Raw genomic sequence first — 23,438 nt, 5'->3', positions numbered from 1 at the left:
ACCAGGAATGCTTCTGCAGGCTTGTCAAAAGACTGAAACTATGAAAGTGGTTACAGGATAAGACTGACATAGGTTGTGATGGGATAAATCTTCCTAAAGTTTAGACTGTGTAAACACCACAAAGTAGCAAACTACTTTCTTCAGCATACACAACATTGCAACAATAATTCTGTGAGCTATGCCAGCAGTAAGACATCATTAGTTACCCAGAAATTCCTTCCAAAGATCCTGATAGCATGTACGCTGTAAATCCTAGATCTCAGTTCAGAGAACTGTTACATATTTGCAGAATGCTGAATGTGCTGAGAAACCCCTCTGAAAATCCAAATATGAGGTACACTGAAGACCCTCATCAAAATTAACACTCTGGGGCAAATGTCTTCTGTGGGATGGAAGACAAAGCCAATTACAATGAGTACACTATAAGAAAATTTTAATTAAATTTTAATTTGCTTAAACACAAACAAAAAGAGGAGAGTTTTTTCCCACAAAGGACTTGTATTAAAAAAAAAAAAAAGTTGTATTTTACTGTATCTTCTAACGGTTTTTACCTGAACCTTCATATTTAATTTGGTTCTACTTAAAAGCACTGTGTTTTTAATTACATCCTGGTTAGGAGACAGGCATTTAGTAGATCAGGTTTAATCTACTGATGGCGAGTCTCAAATAATGAGATGGTGAATACTTTATAAAAGAAGTGTTCAGCAACTCTGCTGAACCAAGGGAGAATTGAACGCATTCAAAAAATCCATTGTTTTACCTGAGAGATATGTTACAAGGGCTGTGTTGAGGTTTTTGGTCAAAAATTTACAAGCCTGCAAATCTGTATATTCAAAACTGTTTTTTCTATGATCAATCCCTCCATTATATTTTTGCAAATATGCATTCAGGCAAAGCCCTTTTTTTGACTGTTTCATGAATAAAGAGATATATTCAGAAATTATTAATGCTTGCCTCCATTCTGGCTGAGAGGTGTTATCTACTTCGAAAACCACTTTTACTTATTTTTCATCCCAAGGACTATGCAGGAATCCCCCCTTAAAGCATTCACTAAGTCAGTCACTTATTTCTGATTTTAGTGCAAGTATCATAAATGCTGAAAAAATCAGTGACTTAGTGGCTCATTTTGTGCCACCACACACCTGAATGTGTGAAAGGAAACACTTCAAGATAACTAATCTTTACAGGAATTGAACCTGTTCAAAACTGATGCAGAGATGAAGAGCCAGCACCAGTATTTTAAATTAGATTTGAATAAATGCACACATGTCCTACATTTTCTCTCCTCCCCATCATCACCCTTCTGACCAGTGAGTGCTGTGACAGGTTCAGAGAACACTTAAACTGAATGCCAGATATGCTTATGCTTTCTACCTTTGGTTTAAAGTGCAGGCTCAAAGTCTTTGAATCTTGTATCTGTTACTTGCATCCATTTGCATTCTACTATTCTTTATTATTATTCCCATCAAAATGTTTTCTGTTTTGGCAACCCTAACATAATATTTGATGATGTTTTGGGTTTGTATCTGCTTTGTTTTTCCTCTCAAGATTGATGAGCCTTTTTATGTCTTAGAAATTTTGGAAAGCATGAATTACAGAGCCAGAAAGCTAAATTTCTTTTTTTCCTAACTCATAGCATATATCAATATGTATTTTTGATTCTGCATTCTAACAGTGTCTTCTAGCACTTCTTTCTGTAGTGATTTTGTTTATTAGTAAGCTTTGGGGTGGTTTGTCCAGCTGACCAGCCACAGAGCTCAAGCATTTCTGTCTCCTGAGCTGCAGAGAATGATGATTGAACTAAGGCCAGCATTATTTGACATGCTAGCAAGGGGGTGGAAAAACGGTGCCTCTTATACCATCTGGCCAACCAGCACTCTAACTCCACGCTGCTGCAAACGGCATGTGCCTAGGAAACTTCTGGTGAACAACATTTGAAGAAGTATGTGTACTGTCAGTAACTAGGATATCATGAGGATATACACTCTCAATTTCTGAGGCTAATATCTGCAGAGCCCTACCCTAGAGATACGTTAAGTGATAGGTGAGGCCCAGCATACACAGACAATTCCCACACTGACAAAGGAAGACAGGATGGAGTATATCTTAAAGATGAGCCTGTAATTCATTTTAGATACAACAACATATATCAACCTACAAAAATTGGCATGGTCTCATTGTCTTCTCTATGGCCAGTATTTCTCTCCGTTTCTCCAAAAGAATTTTTTGTCATTATTTTCCTGATTGTTTTAATGAGTAAAAAGGCACTATGTATTTTATGTTCAGTTGTAAAAGTAAGACCTTGTATTTAAATGATGAAAAAACTGCAGAAGGATATTTGTCTACTGGTAAGTAGTTTCTTTTTTTGTGTAAAGCCGTGTTGCTCTATTAGCACTTTTTAAAGTAACTCCTTTAAAAATCTTACATTTCTGACAATACATTCTTTTCCTTACTTAGCCACTGACAATTTGTTGCCCCTACCTTTGCTTGCTAGGTTGAAAGTAATGATCGAACATATCAATAAATGATGTCTTCCTCCTCATCTAAAATATCCACTTCTTGCTTGGTGCTTTTTAATTCCTTTGCTAAAATCGCAAGCCAGGGAAGCATGATTAGTGGCCATACACAAAACCTGTATATCATTACTACTGAAGGCACAACATATAAAAGGCTTTCAAGTGTATGTAAAGCAAGCAAATTAGTGTAATCAGTGTAACCCCTGATTCTAGGAGGTATTTGTAAAAATAACCCATTCGTATTTATAAAATATATCCATTTTTTCTTGAAATGTAAATTTCAAGTTAACAATGTCATTTTAATCAGATGTATTGACTGAGATCAGGGATTATCATAAAAGATAACTTTATATTTGGTACATCTGGAAAAGCAGGTAGAATCCTTAGAGAACTAAAGAGGTTAACCAGAGGACAGAGATAAGTAGCTTTCAACCTCAGTTATTTTTTTGTGTATACGCATGGGTCTGTAATTCTATTAAAATGGGTACATCAGTTCTATTTATTATTCAAAGATTTCTTAAAAAGAGTAAGAAAAAATACATGAAATAAAGTATCACTGAGAATGAACTGACAGTAATTTAATCAGTTACAGAGCAACTATAAAAATGGTGTTGCCTTCTACATGGCCTATCAGAAAGCTATCTCACTTAGCAGTAACATAATTTCTTTAAAAAATCACTAGGTTTGTAATCAACCTATGTATCTCATTCTCACTAGTCCTTTCAAATTAGAAATACCATGAGAAATAGATATTGAAGACTGTCAGGGATATCATGGATTAACTTTGAAAGATAAAACAATATTTTCAGAAAAAGGTTGGGAGATAGACACAAAAATGTGGTTACTTTTTAATGCAAAAAAAAAAAATTAGTATTAACATAATTTTTTTCAGGCCTAACTCATGCTAGGGGCAACTTCCTCAAATATGGTCTGTCTTGCCAGGGCTTACTGCAAGTTTAAGTTCTGTTTCATAAGTTAAAAACTTTGCATCCTGTTTCCCATGAAGCAAAGACAATTTAATGATTGTTGGTTTTCAGCAGAATTATATATGCAGTGTTACAGATGTAAAATACCTTTATTAAAGGCTGCTTTCTCCTTTAGCAGATTCAAGGAACGATTTTTCCTGCTCCAAATTTTAACCCTATTATGGATGCCCAGTTGTTAGGAGGAGCCCTACAGGGAATTAGTGAGTATCTTGACCAATTCTAACTTTTTTTTTTCCCAAAAGCTCTCATAAAATAACAAGCATTAGGCAAAATAAAAACTCATAAAATTAAAAGTGTCACCACGTACATGATGATTCTTCAAGGTATCACAGTACAACACACTGGTGAAGTCCAAATAAATCATGTATTTGCATTTACAGGAACTAAGAAGTGATTAAGATTAATCTAAAATCTATACCAACACTTATAGCAATGAATGCTTTTCTTGAGAAAATAAGAAAAAGAAACAGAATCCTGTGTTATGTCACTACAGTGAAGGCCAACAGAGGAAAGGTTTTTAATTGTAACTTCAACAATTAACTATTACCAGGGACTGTTAAGTCTATTAATCAGTCATCAATAAATAAAAATAAATGGAGTAGAAAGTTTAAAGAACTTATTATCTTTCACTCAAGAGCAATTTTTGCTTTCAGTCTATGTACAAAAAAAATTTTGTTCACCAAAGCATTTTGCCCTGTTCAGATTTTTGTTTTCCTGTTGAACATTGTTGGTATTGCTGAGGGCCAGAATATTGATTTATTATTTTTTTTACTATCTGAAACATTTTTCTCACATTAAAATTGTTTTCTCTATCAGAATTTTTAGACACTGTAGGCTTTTCACAAGGTCGTACAGCACCAAATCTTGCATTCTGTTTTCAGTTTCTTTAATGGAAATGTGAGGACTCAGACTTAATGTCAAATGAACCACAATGAGTATTATTGATCAAGGGGAATCTGAAGTATCTTTTTGATTAAGTTGGCTACAGATGAAAAGTTCTAAACATTTTGCTAAACTTCAAGCAGTACTTTTAATGCAATGTTGCTAACATGACAATGCAGAGATGATTCTTTTAATTCAATACTGTAAATACAAGCACATTAACCTTACTTTTAATATACCTATCAAAGTACATGGAATAAAGTTCTAATTTCAAGGATAACTGGCAAAATAGAAAGTTCAGCTTCAAAGGAGTTTAAGTCTCTATAGCCTTTAGAGGCACTGACACCCTGACCCCAAACATTGCACGATGTTCATTCTTGCGAGGAGGTTCAGTCACATATGTTGTCCCACTGATACCACTGGTATTACACAAACGAATAAAGTTATTTAGGTTTTTAAATATTTCCTGAATCCTTCTTATTTTTTACTATAGAGACCATATAAGCTGTACAGATTCCTAGTGATGATTTCCTGAAAAGTAAAAAGAAATCCTCATGCACAGTTGCAGTAATACTTCCATTTTGTGAGTTTGATGGAAATGGATCAGACTGATGTTAAATCAGTGTCTTGCTAAAAAGCTACTTTAAGTGTGGCTACGTGATCCAGAAGAAAGAGGACTAAAACTGGTGTATAATGAGCAAATACAGACTTCCTCTGTGAACTTTAAAAAAAAAAAGTATTCATGTCCAATTACACTTGTGTCAAAATGGAACCTGTCAGTCATAGATTATATGATAAAATCTGCCTAACAAAGCTGTAATAGGTGCAGCATGTGTATCTGCAAAGTATATATATATATGCCTATATAATAATGACTGGTAGAACAAAGACAATGTACTCCATTCAGACGCTAGCTGATCCCCATGCTTTCCAGCCTAATTCATCTCTGCTGCAAGTGTGATGAAGTCAAATGATTTACACTTGGAGATACATTTATGCTGGAACGTCATTAAAATGCTCAGCCATCTGAAATTACCAAGAGCTAACTTTTGGGATGGGGGAAAAAAAAAGATAAAATAATTTTCAGAATATGTTAATCACTATCTTCTTTTTCATAAGGGATAAATACTGATTCATTATAGAAGTTTAGTAGTATGCTCTAGCCATCAAGCAAAAGATCATAGGTAACCTTCAACAAAATGCCCTTGGAACTTGGTTAAAATATTATATTTTTTTAAACTTCATAACTTATTTTATATAGTTCCTCTGAAAAAATGTGTATCTCTCCAGTTTTTCAACAAATGGTCTGACCATAATTTGTCTTCCCATAAAAGATATCCCTAATCCTGAAATGACAATTTAATCAATATCAACAGGGCATATACAAGTATGACTTCCTCGGCTTAGCCACAAATTCTGCTACTGTTCTGCCTAGTTCTGAATAGATGAAAGCCTCAATCTGTTTTATTGATGCTTTCAAATCCATTGAGCTTGAGAGACATGGTGATGCATCTGATAATAACAGACTACTTCACTTTTTCCTGGTATTGCACCAGCAAATGAAGGGTTATAAGCACAGTAAATATAACTCATGTTGGTAAATACCAGTGGGTTATTAATCTGTTGATCTATTTTTTTCAAGAAATTAGGTTAATGTTCTTGAACAGAACATGAACAATCACAAATGTAAGTAAATAACAACACTTTGTTAATTTAGAGTCTATGTCGTGTTTCAATTACAGGTTGTGAAAAAGATGTGCTGATTGATATCCTAACGCAGCGTTGCAATTCACAGCGGCTTATGATTGCTGGGGCATACAGAGACATGTATGGCAGGGTACGATAGAGCCATTTGGTATTTTCGTTTCTTCTGTCTCTCCTGTCTCCAGTGCAGTTGGTCAGACCTTCTCTCAGGTCAGTCACTGGAACCAAAAGCCTGGCAGACAGCTGGCTGGCACCAACAGATTGGCACACAACTTCTCTCTTGTAACTATCGATACCTCTGACCATTTCAAATTGTCATTTATATAGCAGTAGAAGTACGTCTGCCACACACAAAGTTTAAAAAAAAAAGGGACACAGAAAATTTCTTCTTCTGTTGTTCATTTTTCTCCTCTATTGACCAAACCAGAATTTCTGGACAAATTGATTTCTTCCTCTATGTGCTTTTGGGGGTTTCTGCATTACTTTTTTCAAGATTTTGGAATACATAATAAAATAGTATTGTATATATTTGGGTTGAAACACCAAAGAAAAACACCACACAAACAATTACAGGTAGTTGTATCTTACACACTGATTGATATTCTCATCTCAGGCACTGACATTCTCAGACTTGACACCATGTAATCCCATCCATCCGCTATGCACAATACTCATCTGAGCTGTTTAATGTTAAATTTATGAATCTTTGAAAGTTGTTTCAAAAATTTTAAGACATAAAAAGTTAGGGCTTTTTTTTTTTTTCAAATGCATTTTATCCATATTTACTGTATATAACAAGGTAATTTTTGTTATAAGTTCTTAAACATACACAGAGATACATATCCTCGTTCTATTTCCAGATCTACTATTACCAACCAAATGACTTTGGGGAAGTTGCAATGCCTGCATTTTCCTCAGTTACCCCCGCTATATAAGGGCAAAAATAATAGCAACACCTTTTGTAAAATCCCTGTGATGAAAAGTGCTGTATGAAACTAGATACTATTGGAAAGCTAAAAAGAAATGCTGTGATTAAATTGACCAGACGTGCCCTTCCCCTAATAGAAGCCAGCCAAACATTTTAAACAAAATCCAGTTTTCTTCTTTTCCTGAAGCCTGAAAAACTAACAGGTCACTGGAAAATGCCTTGAAGGTCAGCGTATGCTTGCCATTGAATCGATCAGCCTGAATGAGGACAGTGAGTCTGCAGAAATCCTACCACACAGCCATCAGCCTTAATTAGAGTTAACTAGAAATGTTTTGTTTGAAAACTCCACATTAACTGCTGATGTGGTAGTCTGTTACACGACCAGTCTGTTAACCAGAAGAACAGTGTATTTTCTTCTTTGGGTAGCTGAGCAGTTTTCCAGAAACAGCCTTTGTGCTACCTGTATACCAAAATACCTCACAACCATTGATCTCTAAATATGTTGAAACACCCCCTTACTCTCCTAGAATTGTGAGAAAGAGAAGAGCTGGATTTAATCTGTGTAGTGGGTTGATTTTGTATTGTTACTCACCTGTAGGAGATCACTGGCTTTACTTGGACTGTTATAAAAAATCAAACACACAATTTTTGTGATATTTTAGATGCAGCCTTGAATGGATGAGTATATATGGTGTTAAATAGACCATAAAAGAACAATAACTGAATAGAAGGTATCCCTACCCTCCAAAGACTGTGACAATGATTGAAATCAGTGAATCTGAATGATTAAAAGTGTTTTTCTATTATGAGGTATTTATTAGGCTACCATTACCATTACATATGCAAACTACACGAGTTCAGTGTTTATCCATGCAACATTCCTCACTGAGTTTTAGTTTTACTTATAGAAAACTAAAGCATGCCAAGCTACCCAAGGGTGCCTGTGATAGTAAAGCACCCAAGCCCATTCTTTTCAAGTCTTCATTTAGCTGCTTAATCATGGGACAGTGCTCCTTCCCTACTCCATCCATAGCAGCTGGCTGGGGTTTTTTAACCTTTTCTCTAGAGTGTTTCAACTGGACTTATCATTTTAACAAGGGAAAACATTTAAAAGCTCTGCGATCCACCTGGCTGGAGACTAGCTCTGTGGAAAGGGACCTAGGGACCTAGGACAACAAGCTCAATATGCATAAACAGTGTGCCATAGAGACAAAGAAGCTAACAGGATGCTGGGTTGCATCAACAAAGGCATCACCGGCAGATTTTATTTTCAAATCCAAAATAAAAATATAAACCAATAATAAATCCCTATGAAAACATACCACCTTTAAATTTATAGCTCTGTCAGTCATATTCAGTCAACCTGAAGTGCTATAAAGCCAGTGGCCACAGACCTCAAGATGCAGAAGAACTAAAAAAGCCAAAGAAAGCCTCAGATGTCATTTTTAAGAATTTCTAAAACCATGCATAATAATAGAAGGGAAAGGCAAGCAAACTCTTTTTATATTCCAGCAATGGGCTACAAAAAATTCTGAAACTCATGGGACACCTTGCATACATACCCACAATTTTAATTTAAATGAATCCATTAAGCACCGGGTATAATTTATAGCACAAGATATATCAAGATACTCTTGACAACTTTCAGAAAAACCCCACCTAGTTCTACGTTTTGTCATGTGGAAACAGGGGTCAGTACAAATTAGTTCTAATCTAGTTCAGAGATGAAACAGGAATGCTGATTTTTTTGCCTCACCTGTGACAGTAGATATACTGAAATGGCTAATCTGGTTAGTGCTCCATGCAGTTTATTTGATTGATCCCTCAAAAGTTTGCTGTCTTGGGCAGGAACTGCCAAATAGGATGAGATGCCTCTTGCTCTGAATTGCTGCAGTTTACACTTCAGAAGATACTTTAGCACACATCAGTGACAGCATTTCAGTGGCTGTAATCTGTGTTAATGGATATATTTTATGGGGTAAATTGCCATTCGGCAGCCCCAGCTTATGAGTAGGAAACTCTGCAGGACAGAGAAGACAGACAGCTAGGCAATAACAATTTTAGCCTTCTCAGCTTAATCTACGGTAAACCTATCGGTCCAATCCTCCACCCTCTTAATTTCAGTTCAGACTGTTCACTATGGTAGTCACTATGCTCATTCATTTGACAAATGTAAAGTGTGACACATTAGAAGGAGAAATATATAAAAAAAGACAATAAAACTCTGAACTGGCTGCATGATTCAGACATATAGACAAGCTTTAAGATTCCTTCTTACAATTAGCCTTCAAGGATTTCTTATAGAAGAGACAATTGGGAAATGTTAATAACGATAACTTAGAGTTGTCTTATTTTTCAATACTTCACTTCCTTTAGCTCTGATTGCAGAGTAATTTTTAATTAGTATCCATTTGCATTATTAATCCATTTTCCCACAGGCATGTTGTCAGAAATGAAATGTCTTAATGAATTAATTTCTATTTCATGTGTGATTTAGTGGTTGTCAAATGCACCTAATGTGCATTTACTGAAGACTGTGTATGTTTCTTCATCATAAATTTAATTTTTAATGTGTGTATGTCCTCCTCCATTGTTACTCTAGCGACTGATTTAATTATATTCAGATATGTATGAAAACCAAAGTACAGGCCTGACAAAGATGCAGCTCTGAAAACATAATAGTTTATATCATGGGAACAATTTCTGGTACTTCTTTAAATTCAGGCTTAGGTCAGAACATATCTGACAGCTGCCTAGTGCTGTACACAAAACATAAAAAAAAAGAGTGCACAAGTATCCTCTTAGTCAGAAACACCAATAGTATAACTAACAAGCTTTTGGCATTTGCAGTGTTTTGGAGGATGCTATTGGAAAAGAGGAGAGTGGGGAGGAAACTTTAATCCATTACTCAGCTACCTGGCAAATGAGTACTGACACATGGAGGAGAAGAGGGGGGTTCCTTTTTATTAATCCAGCATCTGTAAAAAGTAGTGAATTGAGTCTGAGTGCAATATATACATAAATTGAAGCACATTACCTTCCAGTAATCCAAAGCATATATTTTTATGTACTAGGAACAATATGGATGATTTTTAAAATTATTCACACAGTGAATAACACTGAAAAAAGCACAAGAAATTGCCTGTGTTCTACGGGATTTGACTTCCAAAGGTGCTTAGTGCCCACAGATTTCCACAGGCAATATGCCAAGGGAAGCTGCAGATGCTCTGCCAGGGTATTCAGGTTTCCAAGCCTTTAAGTAGTAGTTGCACTTAAATCCCTGAATTTTCTTCTGTATTCTAACAAACTGGCTTGTTTGTCTACTGTCATCTCACTCATACTATTAGAAGAAGCAGGTACTATTTAAAAGAATATTTTTCTTACTTAATTTTAGCCAGAATTCATCTTCAACAGTTCATCTTTATTCATTTACAGAGAAAACACTGATACGTTTTTAAGCTGTCTTCATAAAGTGTGACTATTGAAATAATCCTGTTTATGCATTTTCTTTTTCTTTTCAAGGATCTGATAACAGACCTAAAAGAGAATCTCTCTCATCACTTCAAAGAAGTCATGGTTGGCTTGATGTATCCACCTGCCTCCTATGATGCCCATGAGCTCTGGCATGCCTTGAAGGTACTTGTCAAATTCAGAATTGCTTATAGACGCAGTCACTAATTACAGTACTGAACATATGTTAAATTGATTTTTTTGACATTTAAATGGTTGATAAACTGCTGGAAGTTAGTACACTGGAATAGTGTACTACTATGTGGTACACCAGGTCATCAGAAACACAGTGCTGTATGAAGCTTATTCATTGGTATGCTAAAACCAGCATAAATAATATCCTTGTCGTGTAAGAAATACAACCCATTTAACACCCATGGTAAACTTGGTAAATGAAGAAATATTTATACAGGGAAATGTAAGACCTTGAACCTGCAAGCATTTATGTATGTTACAAACAAAATTCACTGGAACAGCCAGTGCCATGCACTAAGCCTCCACCTCTGAAAAGACCAATACTTCTTCAGCATAGCATGTCTTTACATAAACACAAATTATTCTGTTACAAAGCAATGATCACTCCACTGAATTCACATTTTGAAGAAAATATTTCCTTTTCTTCCCAGGATCTGAGCCTGTGCTCCTTAAACAACTGAAGTTTTGAAACAAACAAAAATATATTTTCAAAGATCATGTAATTAAATGGTGAAATTCATTCCCATGGGGCATTGTCAAGGCCAAAAGCACAAATCAGTTCATAAAGGACTTCAATAATTCTTAGAAAGCAGGTCCACTGTAGGCAATTGAAAATAATAATCCTTGGAAAATTCCTTCTCAGGAAATTCCTAAAATGCCAATTCCTGGAAGATGGGAAGGCATATCAGAGCTCAACACTGTTTTCCTCTTTTTTTTCCATGACTATTTCCTACTGTCCACTGTCACAAATAAGACACGGATTATATGACTCTGAGCAAGGTGATCTATCTTACATATTTTGAGAATAAAAAAAAAATTAACACTGTTTTTTCTTGTCCTTTAGACACAATACATTTTTTAGAACTACTGATATATTTTTAATTACAGTTGACATTAGAAGGATTGTGAAATATCATTGATAGCACTGGAAGCATGACTTTTATTAAAATTATTGACAAGATTTCCAAAATTGTATTTTTTTCTAAATGTAGCTCAAAGTTAAACTTTCTTATAGTATTCTATCTTCATCTGGATTTATATGGCCAAAGTAAAAAACAGGCCATATGTGTCTCCAAGCTCAGGCTCAATGTCATGTTCTCCCATTATCCCAAGTGCAGAATACTCACCAACACTATACATGTGCATATCAAAAGCAGCATATGCAGTCTATCTTATATCAATTCAAGTTTATAAAATTAATTCAAATCTTGTGGGAAAATACAGTGATTTGCAGCACTGCATGCCATGATTCTTCCCTTAAATACCAAGTACTACGGTAGACATTACAGACCGTAACATTCCTAAATAAATAAATAAATAAATAGGAGAAGATAGAAGCAGAACATAATATTTGTGCTCATATCTACTTCAGATTGCCTGAGCACTTGCTGAGGATGCATGCTCAATTTTTGCATCTGATTTCTTTCAGCAAATCCTAAATTCTTACTAAAGCTCTAAAATTCTTCCCATTATGTTTCTGTCAACACTACTCTTTCTTCATTCCCCACTTGTTAATGTACATGCTGAGATTCAGATTAAGTAGGAATATATTTGAAATACAGGGTTCTACTATTAATTTAAAGTCATTTTCTATTTAAACAGGTATGCAAAAATACACTTCGCATGGCTCCTGCAGAGACTGCTATTCTTTTGTTATTTCTGATGAGCGCAGCATAGCTTTCCTCTAAAAGCTGTGGTTTCTACTAACAACATCTTTTCATATTTACCTCTTTCCACACAGGGAGTGGACACAGAAGAAAACTGTCTAATTGACATATTAGCCTCAAGATCAAATATGGAGATCTTCCAGATGAAAGAAGCCTACTTAATGGGTAATGTTTTTCACAAGTGCAAAGTAGCAGATGTACTACATGTGCTCTGGATGTATTAGCACACATGAAGGAACTGAACTACAAAAAAGACTTCTCAACACTAACCGGTTCTCTTCCTCCTCTCCCGAAACTATATACAAAAGGCTGAAGCAAAATGTTTAAAGTTGAAAATACGTCATAGTATTTTTGAGACATATTGCTGCCTATGATATTTGAAATACCTGGCAACCACATTTGGGGATTTTCAGAAACTTTTGCACACTTTATTCAAAAGTAGGTAAGCTATTTTCCTTCAAAAAGTGCTTACTCAGGCTGGACACTCCACTCACGTGCCTTGATGGGCATTTCCAAGTATCCCAGCACCACACAACAGCAGCAGTGCTGGGGCTGCACCTGTGGGTGGGTTGACAGGCAATCCAGGGCAATGGCTGAGGCCCCCTCAGCAGGGCAGAGTCCCCCAGCAGGGCCTTAACAGACCTGCCAGCCCCATGGCTAGGTACATGTAGAACCTGCACAGGTTACTGTGGAATAATCACCATAGAAAATGGTCAAGTATTTACACCCTATTTATTTATCTTTTGTTGGCTAATCTTCATTAGTACTATTCAGAGCATGTTCATTTGTGATTTAGATTATACATTTTTGATTTAACCTAGAATATAATAATGATCTTCAACAAGATATCGATTCTGAGACTTCAGGTCACTTCAGAGATACGCTCATGAACCTTGCTCAGGTACTGTAAAAACAAGTAGTATGACTTACATTTCTAAAACATTCATAATAACTTTTGATGCTATTTGAGAAGTCTTAAGTTTTAAGGTGACTGTGGTTAAAGCTAGTCCAATAGGGCTACACTTTTGAACAAGACGGGGGGAAAGCAGAAGAGGAACACAACTCAAATTCCTTCATCTGCTTTGACTTTGGCTTTCAGATGGAGGCAAAGGTCAACAGACTATTTTATTGAGTAAGTCCCTGGATATTCAACTGCTGACCCTCTGCTCAATTTGTCTCGTCTCAAAAGGAGTCTACTTGCATGTACAAATGAGATTTTCATTTCTAAAGCTATGTTTTCTCCATTGTTAGAATATACGGTTCATTATCCAGTCTAGGCATTATGTAAAAATGGAGATATATCCACATCTGACTATGAAATAAATTATTAAATAGTTCTCTGTTTTAAACATTATGTTCTTAGTGCTACCACATATGCTAAATCACAGTATGCGTGCAGGCAAACAAATTGTCACTATCACACACCAACTTTTGCAGTTGGTGTCCCTATCACACTACTAATTTGTAGTTTTATGCAGCAAAGTTGGTCATACTTGTCAGATCATGAGTTCCTATTCTCATTGTAGTCACTGTGCCCATTATCTTAAAAATCTTTTGTAAACCAGAGTAACAAATGATGATGAAAGCACTGGCAGGAGGTAATAGCATACATAAGTTATATCTGTATTTTTATATATTTGTGTCTGGGGAAAAAGTGTTTCTTACTAAGATTTGAAATAGCAGCAGGCTTCACTCAGGTACAGAGATAAAGAGCAGAGCTATAAACAGGAAATATTTTTCTTCTAATGGATGCTTTTTCTCCCTAATAATGAAAATTCTTCCTTGCTTAAAAATGAAGAGCCTCAGGTTAAGCAACCTCAGTTCTCATCTTTATTAAAACCATAGGACACATTTTACTTGTCAAAAGAACAAATTTTAAAAAAATTATCTAAGACTACATTATTAGTCCTTATTTTCTTAAACCACAGATACTGATAAAGAAGCCTCAAATCGGCAACTTCTTAGCTAACAAGATCTAACTGCTATTTTTCTCAAGATAAAGAAGACTTGCAGGAAATTCCAGTTTTACTCGGTTATACTGTATACTTCTGAAGATTGTTAGTTGAAACATCCATGTTTGGATATGATCTTATATTAAAATTCAGTGATATTTCATTAAAATATATCCTTTCTGGTTCTAGTACTATGCAATTTACAGAAGATTATAGCAACATTTCCAGTGCATCCTTTAGTGCTTTTTTCAGACACTCTTTGCTTGGATTCCTATTCAGTCTTGGGATTGATGGTACACACATCTGACTACAGATAGAAGTCAATGTACTTCACATATGGAGAGAAAAGTATTCAATTGCTATAGTGTGGTATTTATGATTTTCATGTCCACACTGAGGCAGATAATAAGGTATAGGTTATAGTCCTTCCTAAATAAATTCACAGAGTTATAAATTCAGGCTAACTAATTTTCTAGTATGAGACAAGCAGATTTTTATTCTATTTTGGGGGTATTAACTGAAATATCATCATATTCTATAATTTAAAAAATAATTATACATATTGTGGGATACTCCAGCAAAACTATGCCGAGATAGTCACTGTTAAATGTTACTGGGGAACATGGACATTTGACTTATGTAGAGTCTTATTTAATGTATTTTATTGTTCGCTTGTCTGGGGTTTTTTCCTGTGTTTTCTCATGTATGTAACATTATGCAGTCATTCCAGCATAATTTACTTCAAGTAATTTATCTTGTTACTAGGAATTCCACTGTGTGAAATTCTTACAGTTTAATTAAAATATAAATTAACATTTTTAACAGGAAAGAGCTACAAATCAGTCATTCTACAAGTTGACAACCAATACATAATTTTAATCCTTCCTTTCACATATAGGGTAAAATGACTGTAAATTTTAAACTAAATTGCTTCAAACATATATCATTAAGGCAGTGATTACATGCAGCTTGAGATTGTTAAGAGTTCTGCAACCAAGGCTGATTTGTATCCTTACAAGACAATTATGGTTAAAAAAGCAATTCCAAAAGTTGTGTGCTCTTCTCTAACTATATAATTCAGATCATAGCATGTTTACTAAAGCATATCAGCTTGATTTGTGTAACTGAAAAGCTATTAAATGTATGGGAAAATTAGAAGTATTCTTCCGTGGTTTATGTATCAAAGTTGTCAAACAATTTCCTAGTCTTGGATCTTAATTTTAGGCAATGATTATGAGCAAGAAAAATGTCTGTTATTTGATGTGCTTGCTCCTACAGTTTGTGCAGGGAGGGGAAAAAACTGAGAAAAGATTCTTCTGGTAATATGCATATTTATAAGAAATAATCAGTGGATGGCAAATGTCACTCTTATCCTTGTTTTCCTCTCATAATTACATACCATAGTAAGTAATATAACATTCATAATACTGGAAATGGTGGTGGAATGGTGGTGGTAAGGTAAAAGCTTATTTAAAATGGGACTAAAAATGGGAGAGGTTTATCCACTTCCCCCATTTTTTCCTCTCACAAGACTGTCATTCCAGAGTTCCTCTACTTAGAGGAAAACAAGATATAATGTGACAAGATGACATCTTCTGCAGTTGCAAATTCAACCACCGAATACACTGATCCAATCTAAAATCCCGTATATGTTATCCCAAGAAATGAAACACAGCTTCATATAGACACTTTATATTCCTATAGTCTTTGAGGATTTAACTTTTGAAGAAAATGTATCTTTTCTTCCACCAGGGAACAAGGATGGAAGGATATGCAGATCCTTCTACAGCTGTTCAGGATGCAATGGTAACTATAGTCAGATGTGAGCTTCTCAAACATAACAAAAAAGAACAAATACAAATGTTGAAAAGTGATTTAGGATTTACTTAAAATCTTTTGCACTTTTCCTTTTTCTTGTGTATTAGATTCTATGGGAAGCATGTCAGCAGAAAACAGGCGAACACAAAAACATGCTGCAAATGATTCTCTGCAACAAGAGTTACCAGCAGTTGTGGATGGGTAATCCAGCGGTACAGCTGTTTGAACATAGAGGGGAAAGGAAAAATCTGACTTGCTAATAAAATCGTGGTTTACATACCAAGAAGCTCATTGTGCAGCAGGGTATTAGCCTGAAACCTAAGTGTGAACTGTTAGAGCTGTCAGACTCGCACTGATGTTAATGGGATTTTGGAAGTAATGCAAAACTGAACTTTGCCTGATGACTACAGACAGCTGTAGATAGAACAGACAGACATCAGGACCCCTAATAGCAGAGAGAAGACTACACGACCAAAGAAAGGCACAGGCTATGGCTGCACTGAGTTCACACATAACACAACAGGGTCAGGCAGATTTTTCTTAACTATTTTCTTCATTTTTCCTAACTTTTTGGGTAGCTGGGAGAGGCAGTTGGAGTATCTCCAACAAATGTTTGTATGAGAAAACACATTGCTGCGTTGAAGCTTTTTCCAGGAAGTTTCAAAGAAGTTTTTGATGGGAGCACTTCAGGGTCCACATCCGCTCTCTTGTAACCGACATACACACAGAAACATAATGGGACAGTTTTATTTAAAATAGATAGCCATAATTACAGATTGCAAGAAATTTACATGAGATCATCCAGATCTTCCACTGTAGAAAAGAAACTTCTTGTATCTGTTTGGTGACAAGTTTGAGATATCTTTTGCTCTGCACTGGAAAAACAGTCTGTTTGGTGACAAGTTTATCACTGTGCAGCCAGCTGTATTTCATAATGACAACTTCTAACAGCAGCTTAGAACTACTTTGCTGTCACAGATCAACAAATTAATTCTTCTATCATGACTTCTGTAAGGCTGGTGATGATAGGATTAACAAAATGTAACACACCTGCTTATGCTCTACACTCTGTAACAGAGATTTGAGGGCTCTGCCTATAATGTAGTCCTCCTTAAGTTTTGTAGTAAGCAGTGAGCTGAAAATTTTCCTCATTCCCTAAAGGAGTGAGAATGCCCTGTATATTTGTGTGTGTAAGTCTCGATACCTGCATCATCCAGAGAGTGTCCGTGTCTAGATACGGCCATGTTACGCATGTCATGGGTTCTCGTCACAATCTGTGAATCTCTGGCCAGTTTTAGCCAAGCTGAGCAAGGAAGTTGTCTTAATGACATGATGTTCTTACAAGTTTCATTAGCAGAGGTTGCTAGACAGAAAATTTATTAAAGCTTCCAGTGAAACAGAGGCTTTGGCATGCATTCATTTTATACTGTTATACTGGAGATCCCAGAAATAAAATGTCCTGGAAGCCAGGTTTCAGGCTACTCATTTAGGTTGCGTTACCTGAGAGGTATAAACATAATGAAACAGTGAGAATAAATAGGGGAAAAAAATAAACTCAATAGTTATAGTACTGGGGGAAAGCCGGGGGGGGAAGGCAAGTTGTTAATTATTAATGAACTAGAATAAAGCAAGATTATTTTTTTCCCTAAGTTTTCCAGGAGTTCCAAAATATCTCTGGGCAAGACATAGTAGATGCCATTAACGAATGTTATGATGGATACTTTCAAGAATTACTGGTTGCAATAGGTAACGTAAAAATATTATTTTATACTAGTAGTAATCTCTTAATAAATATCTAGTATGGTACTTCTGATACATCAGGAATATTATTTTTCTGATATTTGTATCCACTTTACTCTCCTATATTGTGTAATTAAATTGTCAGAGATAATTAGAAAAGAATATTTGAACTAGTTTTCCATGTTTGTGTAAATCTAAAAATGTATATATGCAGCACTAGATTCTGACTGAGCAGAACTAGTATCTGTTCTTTGTTTGATAACAAATTTTGCATGATCAATAACTGCATTATCAACTGATCCTACACATTAAATAACTGGCAGAGTTTTCATGACTTCAGTAGTATATAAACAAGTTCCAAGCTTTATGTGCCTTTGTTTTTCATTTATAGAATAAGGATAATAATATTTCTACGAAGATGTCATGTGAGTGTATTCACTGGTATTTAATAAGCCCTTCAATGCAACAGAAATGAGTACCCACCCAAAATAAGTACCAGACTTTTTAAATTATAAATATAGTAATGTTTGTGAAAATTGGTAGCTTAATTTTAAACTGTCACAGTCAGCACTACCCAGCTTTATATTTTGAGGAGTCCAAAGCCAGTGGAAATTATTTTATAATAATCTTCTGTTTACCTGTTGCAACTCTTCTCTCCTAGTTCTCTGTGTTCGTGACAAGCCTTCCTACTTTGCTTACAGGCTTTATAATGCAATTCATGTAAGTAGTCTTTCTTCTTCACATATCATAAAAAGTAGCTTCCCTATTTTTTGTTTGCTTGATTATTCTTAAACAAGTACTTACAAATCAGTCTGTTCAATCTTTAAGGCATGATTGTGTGTTTTAAAACTGTTGGTACCTACATAAATTTCAAAGCAGTAGTGCCTAACCAACAGTTAGAATTTAACAGTAAAATGTCAAATATTTAGATTCCTTAAAAAAATATCTGCCTGGTAACTGTCGATTTTTTTTAATTGAAAACCTTTCTTTTCTAGGGATTGTATCTCCCCCTGCTGTGCAGATAGCAATTTGCACTTGTCTTACTATGCAATTTTTTTGTCTCTAGAGATTTAATAAGTATCACTAAAAATTAAATCATAAGTTAACATTACATAAAAACAAATGGTCATATTATCTTGTGGGGCTCAATGTATTTATGCAGGTTCTCTTATCTTTGTGTATAAGTGCTAACATACTAAAACAAGTAAGTGCTAAGAAGAAATGTGGGTAAATGCAAAGAAACACCTACAAATTCTTCCTACTAGACGTCACTGAAGATATTTTCTTTTGGTTTTCATTCATTAGTGAAAATAATAAGGCATTATGTTACATAAAAAATAAGGTGTAATCTTTTAAGTGTATTCTTTAGAAGATGGTCATAAAAGCCAGCCATGGGTAAAATGTGACATATCACCTTAGAGTAGGAATGGCAAGCAAAGAATTCAAGCCAGAACCACCAAACAAAACTTTTCAGCAACATTTCAACAGGGCCCCAGTATCCTCTTCCAGATGCTGCCACTACTTCTGTCCTGTTTCAGCTAAACCAGCAACAGGGGCAGCAAAGAACCAAGGAAAATCCCGGAGGCTGAGGGGAAGAGGCAGTATTTTGTCTGAGTGGTCAAAAGAGGATTCTGGCACATAATGTGAAAAAGGTTTGCCAAAAGTACCAGGAAATACCAGCTGTCAGGAAAAGTGATAGTTCTCAAAGATCATGTATCAAGATAGCTTTTCAAGTTAAATCTCATTTTTAACTTTAAGGAAACATCACATAGATAGTTTTTGTTTATATTATATTCAGATTATGTATGTGATACAGGAAAAAGTTTTTAAGAATAATCATTTGGATTTTGTTTTAATTCATATTTTAGTCTGTTTTCTCAAAGTATTTTAATGAACACAGATAATTCTCAGAAGCAATGCAAGAATTTAAAATAGTGTCTGGTTTTACAGCCAAGTTATGTCCAGATTGTACCAATTTTTTTTTTTAATAAATCCATTTATAATACAATATAATAAAACTCACCCAGGATTCTAATGGTTGAAATCACAGTCCATAATGGTTTAGAAGAAAGATTTTGATCTAGCCATCAAGCATGTATCAACTTCTCTATATGCAACTTTTTAACATCTCTCATTACTTGGTGGGGTTTTTTTTTCTTTGGAGAACAAGATTTCAATATCAATGGCTGGTCGATAAAATTACAAGTTAGCTTTAAACAACCTGAATTGGTCATCAGTCGTCCCAGCCCTAAATGTTTTGATTACTTTTACCGCCACTAGATGTCCCCATTCTCCACACAATTACAATACAATACAAACACAAAATTTATTTCGAAACAGTTAAAAAATGAAAGGCAGCTGACTACAACTATGTAAATTCTAAATCAATGGTTAAAAAGGTCTCACTGAATTCACATTCGGCAGCAGTTGTAGTGAAATAGATTATTGGCTTCAGTATATTTTGGATGGACTCCACAACGACAGTCATAACAGCTACCTACAAACCTGAATACCTAAGACTACTGACAAAAAGGTCATCAGGTTTTTCTTTCTAGCAGTTTCAGTACACGGTTAAAACATTGATATGCAGGGAATCTCTGTTATTCAGTAACATGAATTCTACTATTTGAGCATGTGAAAACTCTGTAGGATAAAACCTTTGAGCGCTTAGATTCCTTTAAAATCTAGGATATCTTTACGGGTAGCCTAATTAATTGGCTTATCTATTAGACATTAATATGAACATATACAGATAGGCAAACATATTGTTCAACTGTCAAGTTTCTTCACATCTTCTTTTCTTTTTAGGACTTAGGGTTTCACAATAAAACAGTTATAAGGATTCTCATTGCCAGGAGTGAGATTGACTTGATGAATATACGACAGCGATATAAAGAGAGATATGGGAAATCACTCTTTCATGACATTAAAGTAAGTTTTTACACACTCTTGCATATACCCAGCACTGTCACCACACAGATTGCGCCAAGCCCTACCAGAAAAATACAGAGAGCTAATCTCCATTCAATCACTTGGTTTAAAAATAAAATTAAAAAGATAGTAATGTATAAAATCCATAGCCTTTCTGGTGCCTCGAGCTGACTTCAGTGAGCAAGCAATGAATTCTCAACTCACTCTCACCCTGTGTGATTTTTGCCCCTTCCCAGGAGCAAGAGGAGGGTATACACAAGGCAGGACAGTGTATGTTGAGGAATAGGATGGATGAATAGTTTCTACACTAATTGATACCATCTTTTTCACACTGCTTGCAAGGCAGATCCCACTTCCATGTGAAACGGAGATCAAAGTCTGATCTTATCTTTGTGCTTAGGTATCAACCATCAGAAAAACTATTGCTCTTGTACTTTTGCTCTGTGTCTTAAAACAAAACTCTGACAATGTTGAATTGTACAAAAATGGCTCTTGCTAAGACACTTTGCACTTTTTCTGTTGCTATAATCCACCTGTAAGATGTGCAGTAACTGTAAGAAGTTGCTCGTGATTTTTCGGTATTGAACTTGAGAAGCACTAAACAGGTTTGATCCAGCCTTTCAAAGGCAGATTGCTTCTGGGTGCCCAAGCAACTAAAGCCTGAGGTATGTGAAATTTAAAAATCTTGGCCTCAAATCCTTACAAAACAATGTAATATTTTTACAAAATCTTACAACCACTCTAGTCTTTGTCACACACCAAGAGAAGAAAAACTAAGATGAAGTATAGTCACAGAAATGTGTTGTTTTTTTCTTGTAGCATTTTGCTTCAGGGCATTATGAGAGTGCTTTACTTGCTATCTGTGCTGGTGATGCTGAAGATTATTAAGGAAGAAGACAACGAACTTTGAAGGCTGTATAGATCTATTTTATATAGAAATTGAAGCTATACACAATACACTAACTGTAAGAAATCCCTATTCTACATAAAAGAACAGAAAAATCAGTGCTATACATTTGCTAGTATTAAATCTTTCTTGAGATAGGAAAAAAATTGGCAGGAACATGGTTTTATTCTTAGTTCTAATTAATATTTCTGTTTCTATGATTCACGTAAATTAATGAAGCAAGTAGTAAAATAACTCCCCGTAAGCATATGTTTATCATTTAGTCTTGCAACATCCCAAACATTAAACAATAGGCTCAGGAAGAAGCTAGTCACTTCCACATTGGAGAGAAAAATGTTTTGCTTGCTTTACTTTGAGAAGCATGATTTCTTCCTTTAAACAATTTTCTTTCCCACTTCTTATACCTCATATTTTATGCTCTTGAACATTGTTGGTTTAGTTACTATCAAACTAAGCATCTGCCCCACTCTATTATCAGTCACTCACCAAAGAATGCTTTTGTGTTTTCTTTCATTTAGCCAACATACTTAATGGCATTTCCCTTTTTCCATCTGAAATGAAAGAAAAAAATTAGACTCAAGTATCCCAAACCATTCTTGATTTAGTGCCATGCACTGGAAACCCCCAGAAGATGAAGCATTACATAGCTTTGAGTGGAGAAGTTCCAGAGGATTAAACTCTGAAATTTCATTTTTCTACTTGCACTTCTCTCATTTTAATCATCGATTGAATATCAACCTTCAGAGCACTGAGGTATTTGCAGGGTGCCCCAGGCTGTATAATTCAGGAGTTGACTAGCAGTAGGTAACACTGCACCTCCAAATGAGGCTGAAGGATGCAGCACTCCCCAGAACACCGGCAAACACAGTCTGACAACATCTGGTGACAACAACTTGGCAAGGCAGCAGAGCCCAGCCTCAAGTCCTCATCCCACAGGACAATGTGACGCTGCTTTTAAATATCCTGAGTCTATTTGGTGCAGCCTATCGATGGGACTTTTCAGCCTGTGTATTTGTACCTCCTGTCAGTCTCTTATGTAAACAGATGTAAGTAAGGGTAAATGTGGTAATATTCACTAAAATAACCACCCTTTGTTTTTTCCCCTGCAGCTACAAGGTTTCCAACTTGACACAAACATTTTAGATTTTTTTCAGTAGGTTCTTTCTACAAGTATAGCTCAGTGTGACTGAATAAGGCACTTCTATAAAAACATACAAATACATGGTTGCTTTTATGCTATTTGCACCTGTCCCCTCAGTTTGTGAAAATAATGTTATTTTCAGTGTATCTTGCTTTTGCAAATACTGATTTTATGTTACCTATCTATTGATTTACAATAAAGCTAAAATTTCAACTGAGTCCCTCTTGAGTTTGACGCATTTCAAAATATTTCAGGTGAATGATGTAATTATTAAGGCAGAACTTTGGAAGACACAGCTCTGGGAGCAGAAACAAACTAAGAACAAAAATGAGAATGAGATGAGCGCTATCTCAATTTGTCAGCATTAACAAAATCCTAAGCTTAAGTTATGATTTTGCAACTGTAGTTAGAGGTAGCTAACAACAGCCGTACCTCAGCACTGTGGAATTACTTGGCTTTAACTCTATACTTGCAGACAGAAGTAAGGACACCTCCGTCAGCCGCAAACACCTCGCTTCCCGCGGCCTTCTCGCAACACCCAGGGCGGGAATTCCTGTCACA

The 23,438-nt window shown here is 35.4% G+C and overlaps 1 protein-coding gene across 1 annotated transcript; it reads left to right on the top strand.

Moving 5' to 3' along the window:
- Positions 1-3,623: 3,623 nt before the first annotated feature.
- Positions 3,624-22,490, top strand: ANXA10 (annexin A10). The gene is made up of 11 exons (XM_054824625.1): positions 3,624-3,702; positions 6,127-6,221; positions 10,539-10,652; positions 12,463-12,553; positions 13,210-13,289; positions 16,093-16,146; positions 16,266-16,359; positions 17,809-17,904; positions 18,560-18,618; positions 20,707-20,829; positions 21,649-22,490. Exons 1-11 carry the CDS (start codon positions 3,663-3,665, stop codon positions 21,715-21,717), a joined length of 915 nt encoding a protein of 304 aa, XP_054680600.1. The 5' UTR covers positions 3,624-3,662; the 3' UTR covers positions 21,718-22,490.
- The last annotated feature ends 948 nt before the right edge of the window (positions 22,491-23,438 follow it).

Source organism: Grus americana, chromosome 4, assembly GCF_028858705.1.
Source record: "Grus americana isolate bGruAme1 chromosome 4, bGruAme1.mat, whole genome shotgun sequence".
In the NCBI taxonomy this organism is placed as follows: Eukaryota; Metazoa; Chordata; class Aves; order Gruiformes; family Gruidae; genus Grus; species Grus americana.
This window is presented reverse-complemented; position numbering and strand designations above follow the sequence as displayed.

Bases quoted from the DNA above. Each gene is read 5' to 3' on its own strand.
- ANXA10 (XM_054824625.1), top strand. From the start codon at position 3,663: ATGGATGCCCAGTTGTTAGGAGGAGCCCTACAGGGAATTA. The intron at 16,147-16,265 runs GTAACTATAGTC...CTTGTGTATTAG, and splicing joins CAGCTGTTCAGGATGCAATG to ATTCTATGGGAAGCATGTCA. The intron at 18,619-20,706 runs GTAAGTAGTCTT...TTTTCTTTTTAG, and splicing joins GGCTTTATAATGCAATTCAT to GACTTAGGGTTTCACAATAA.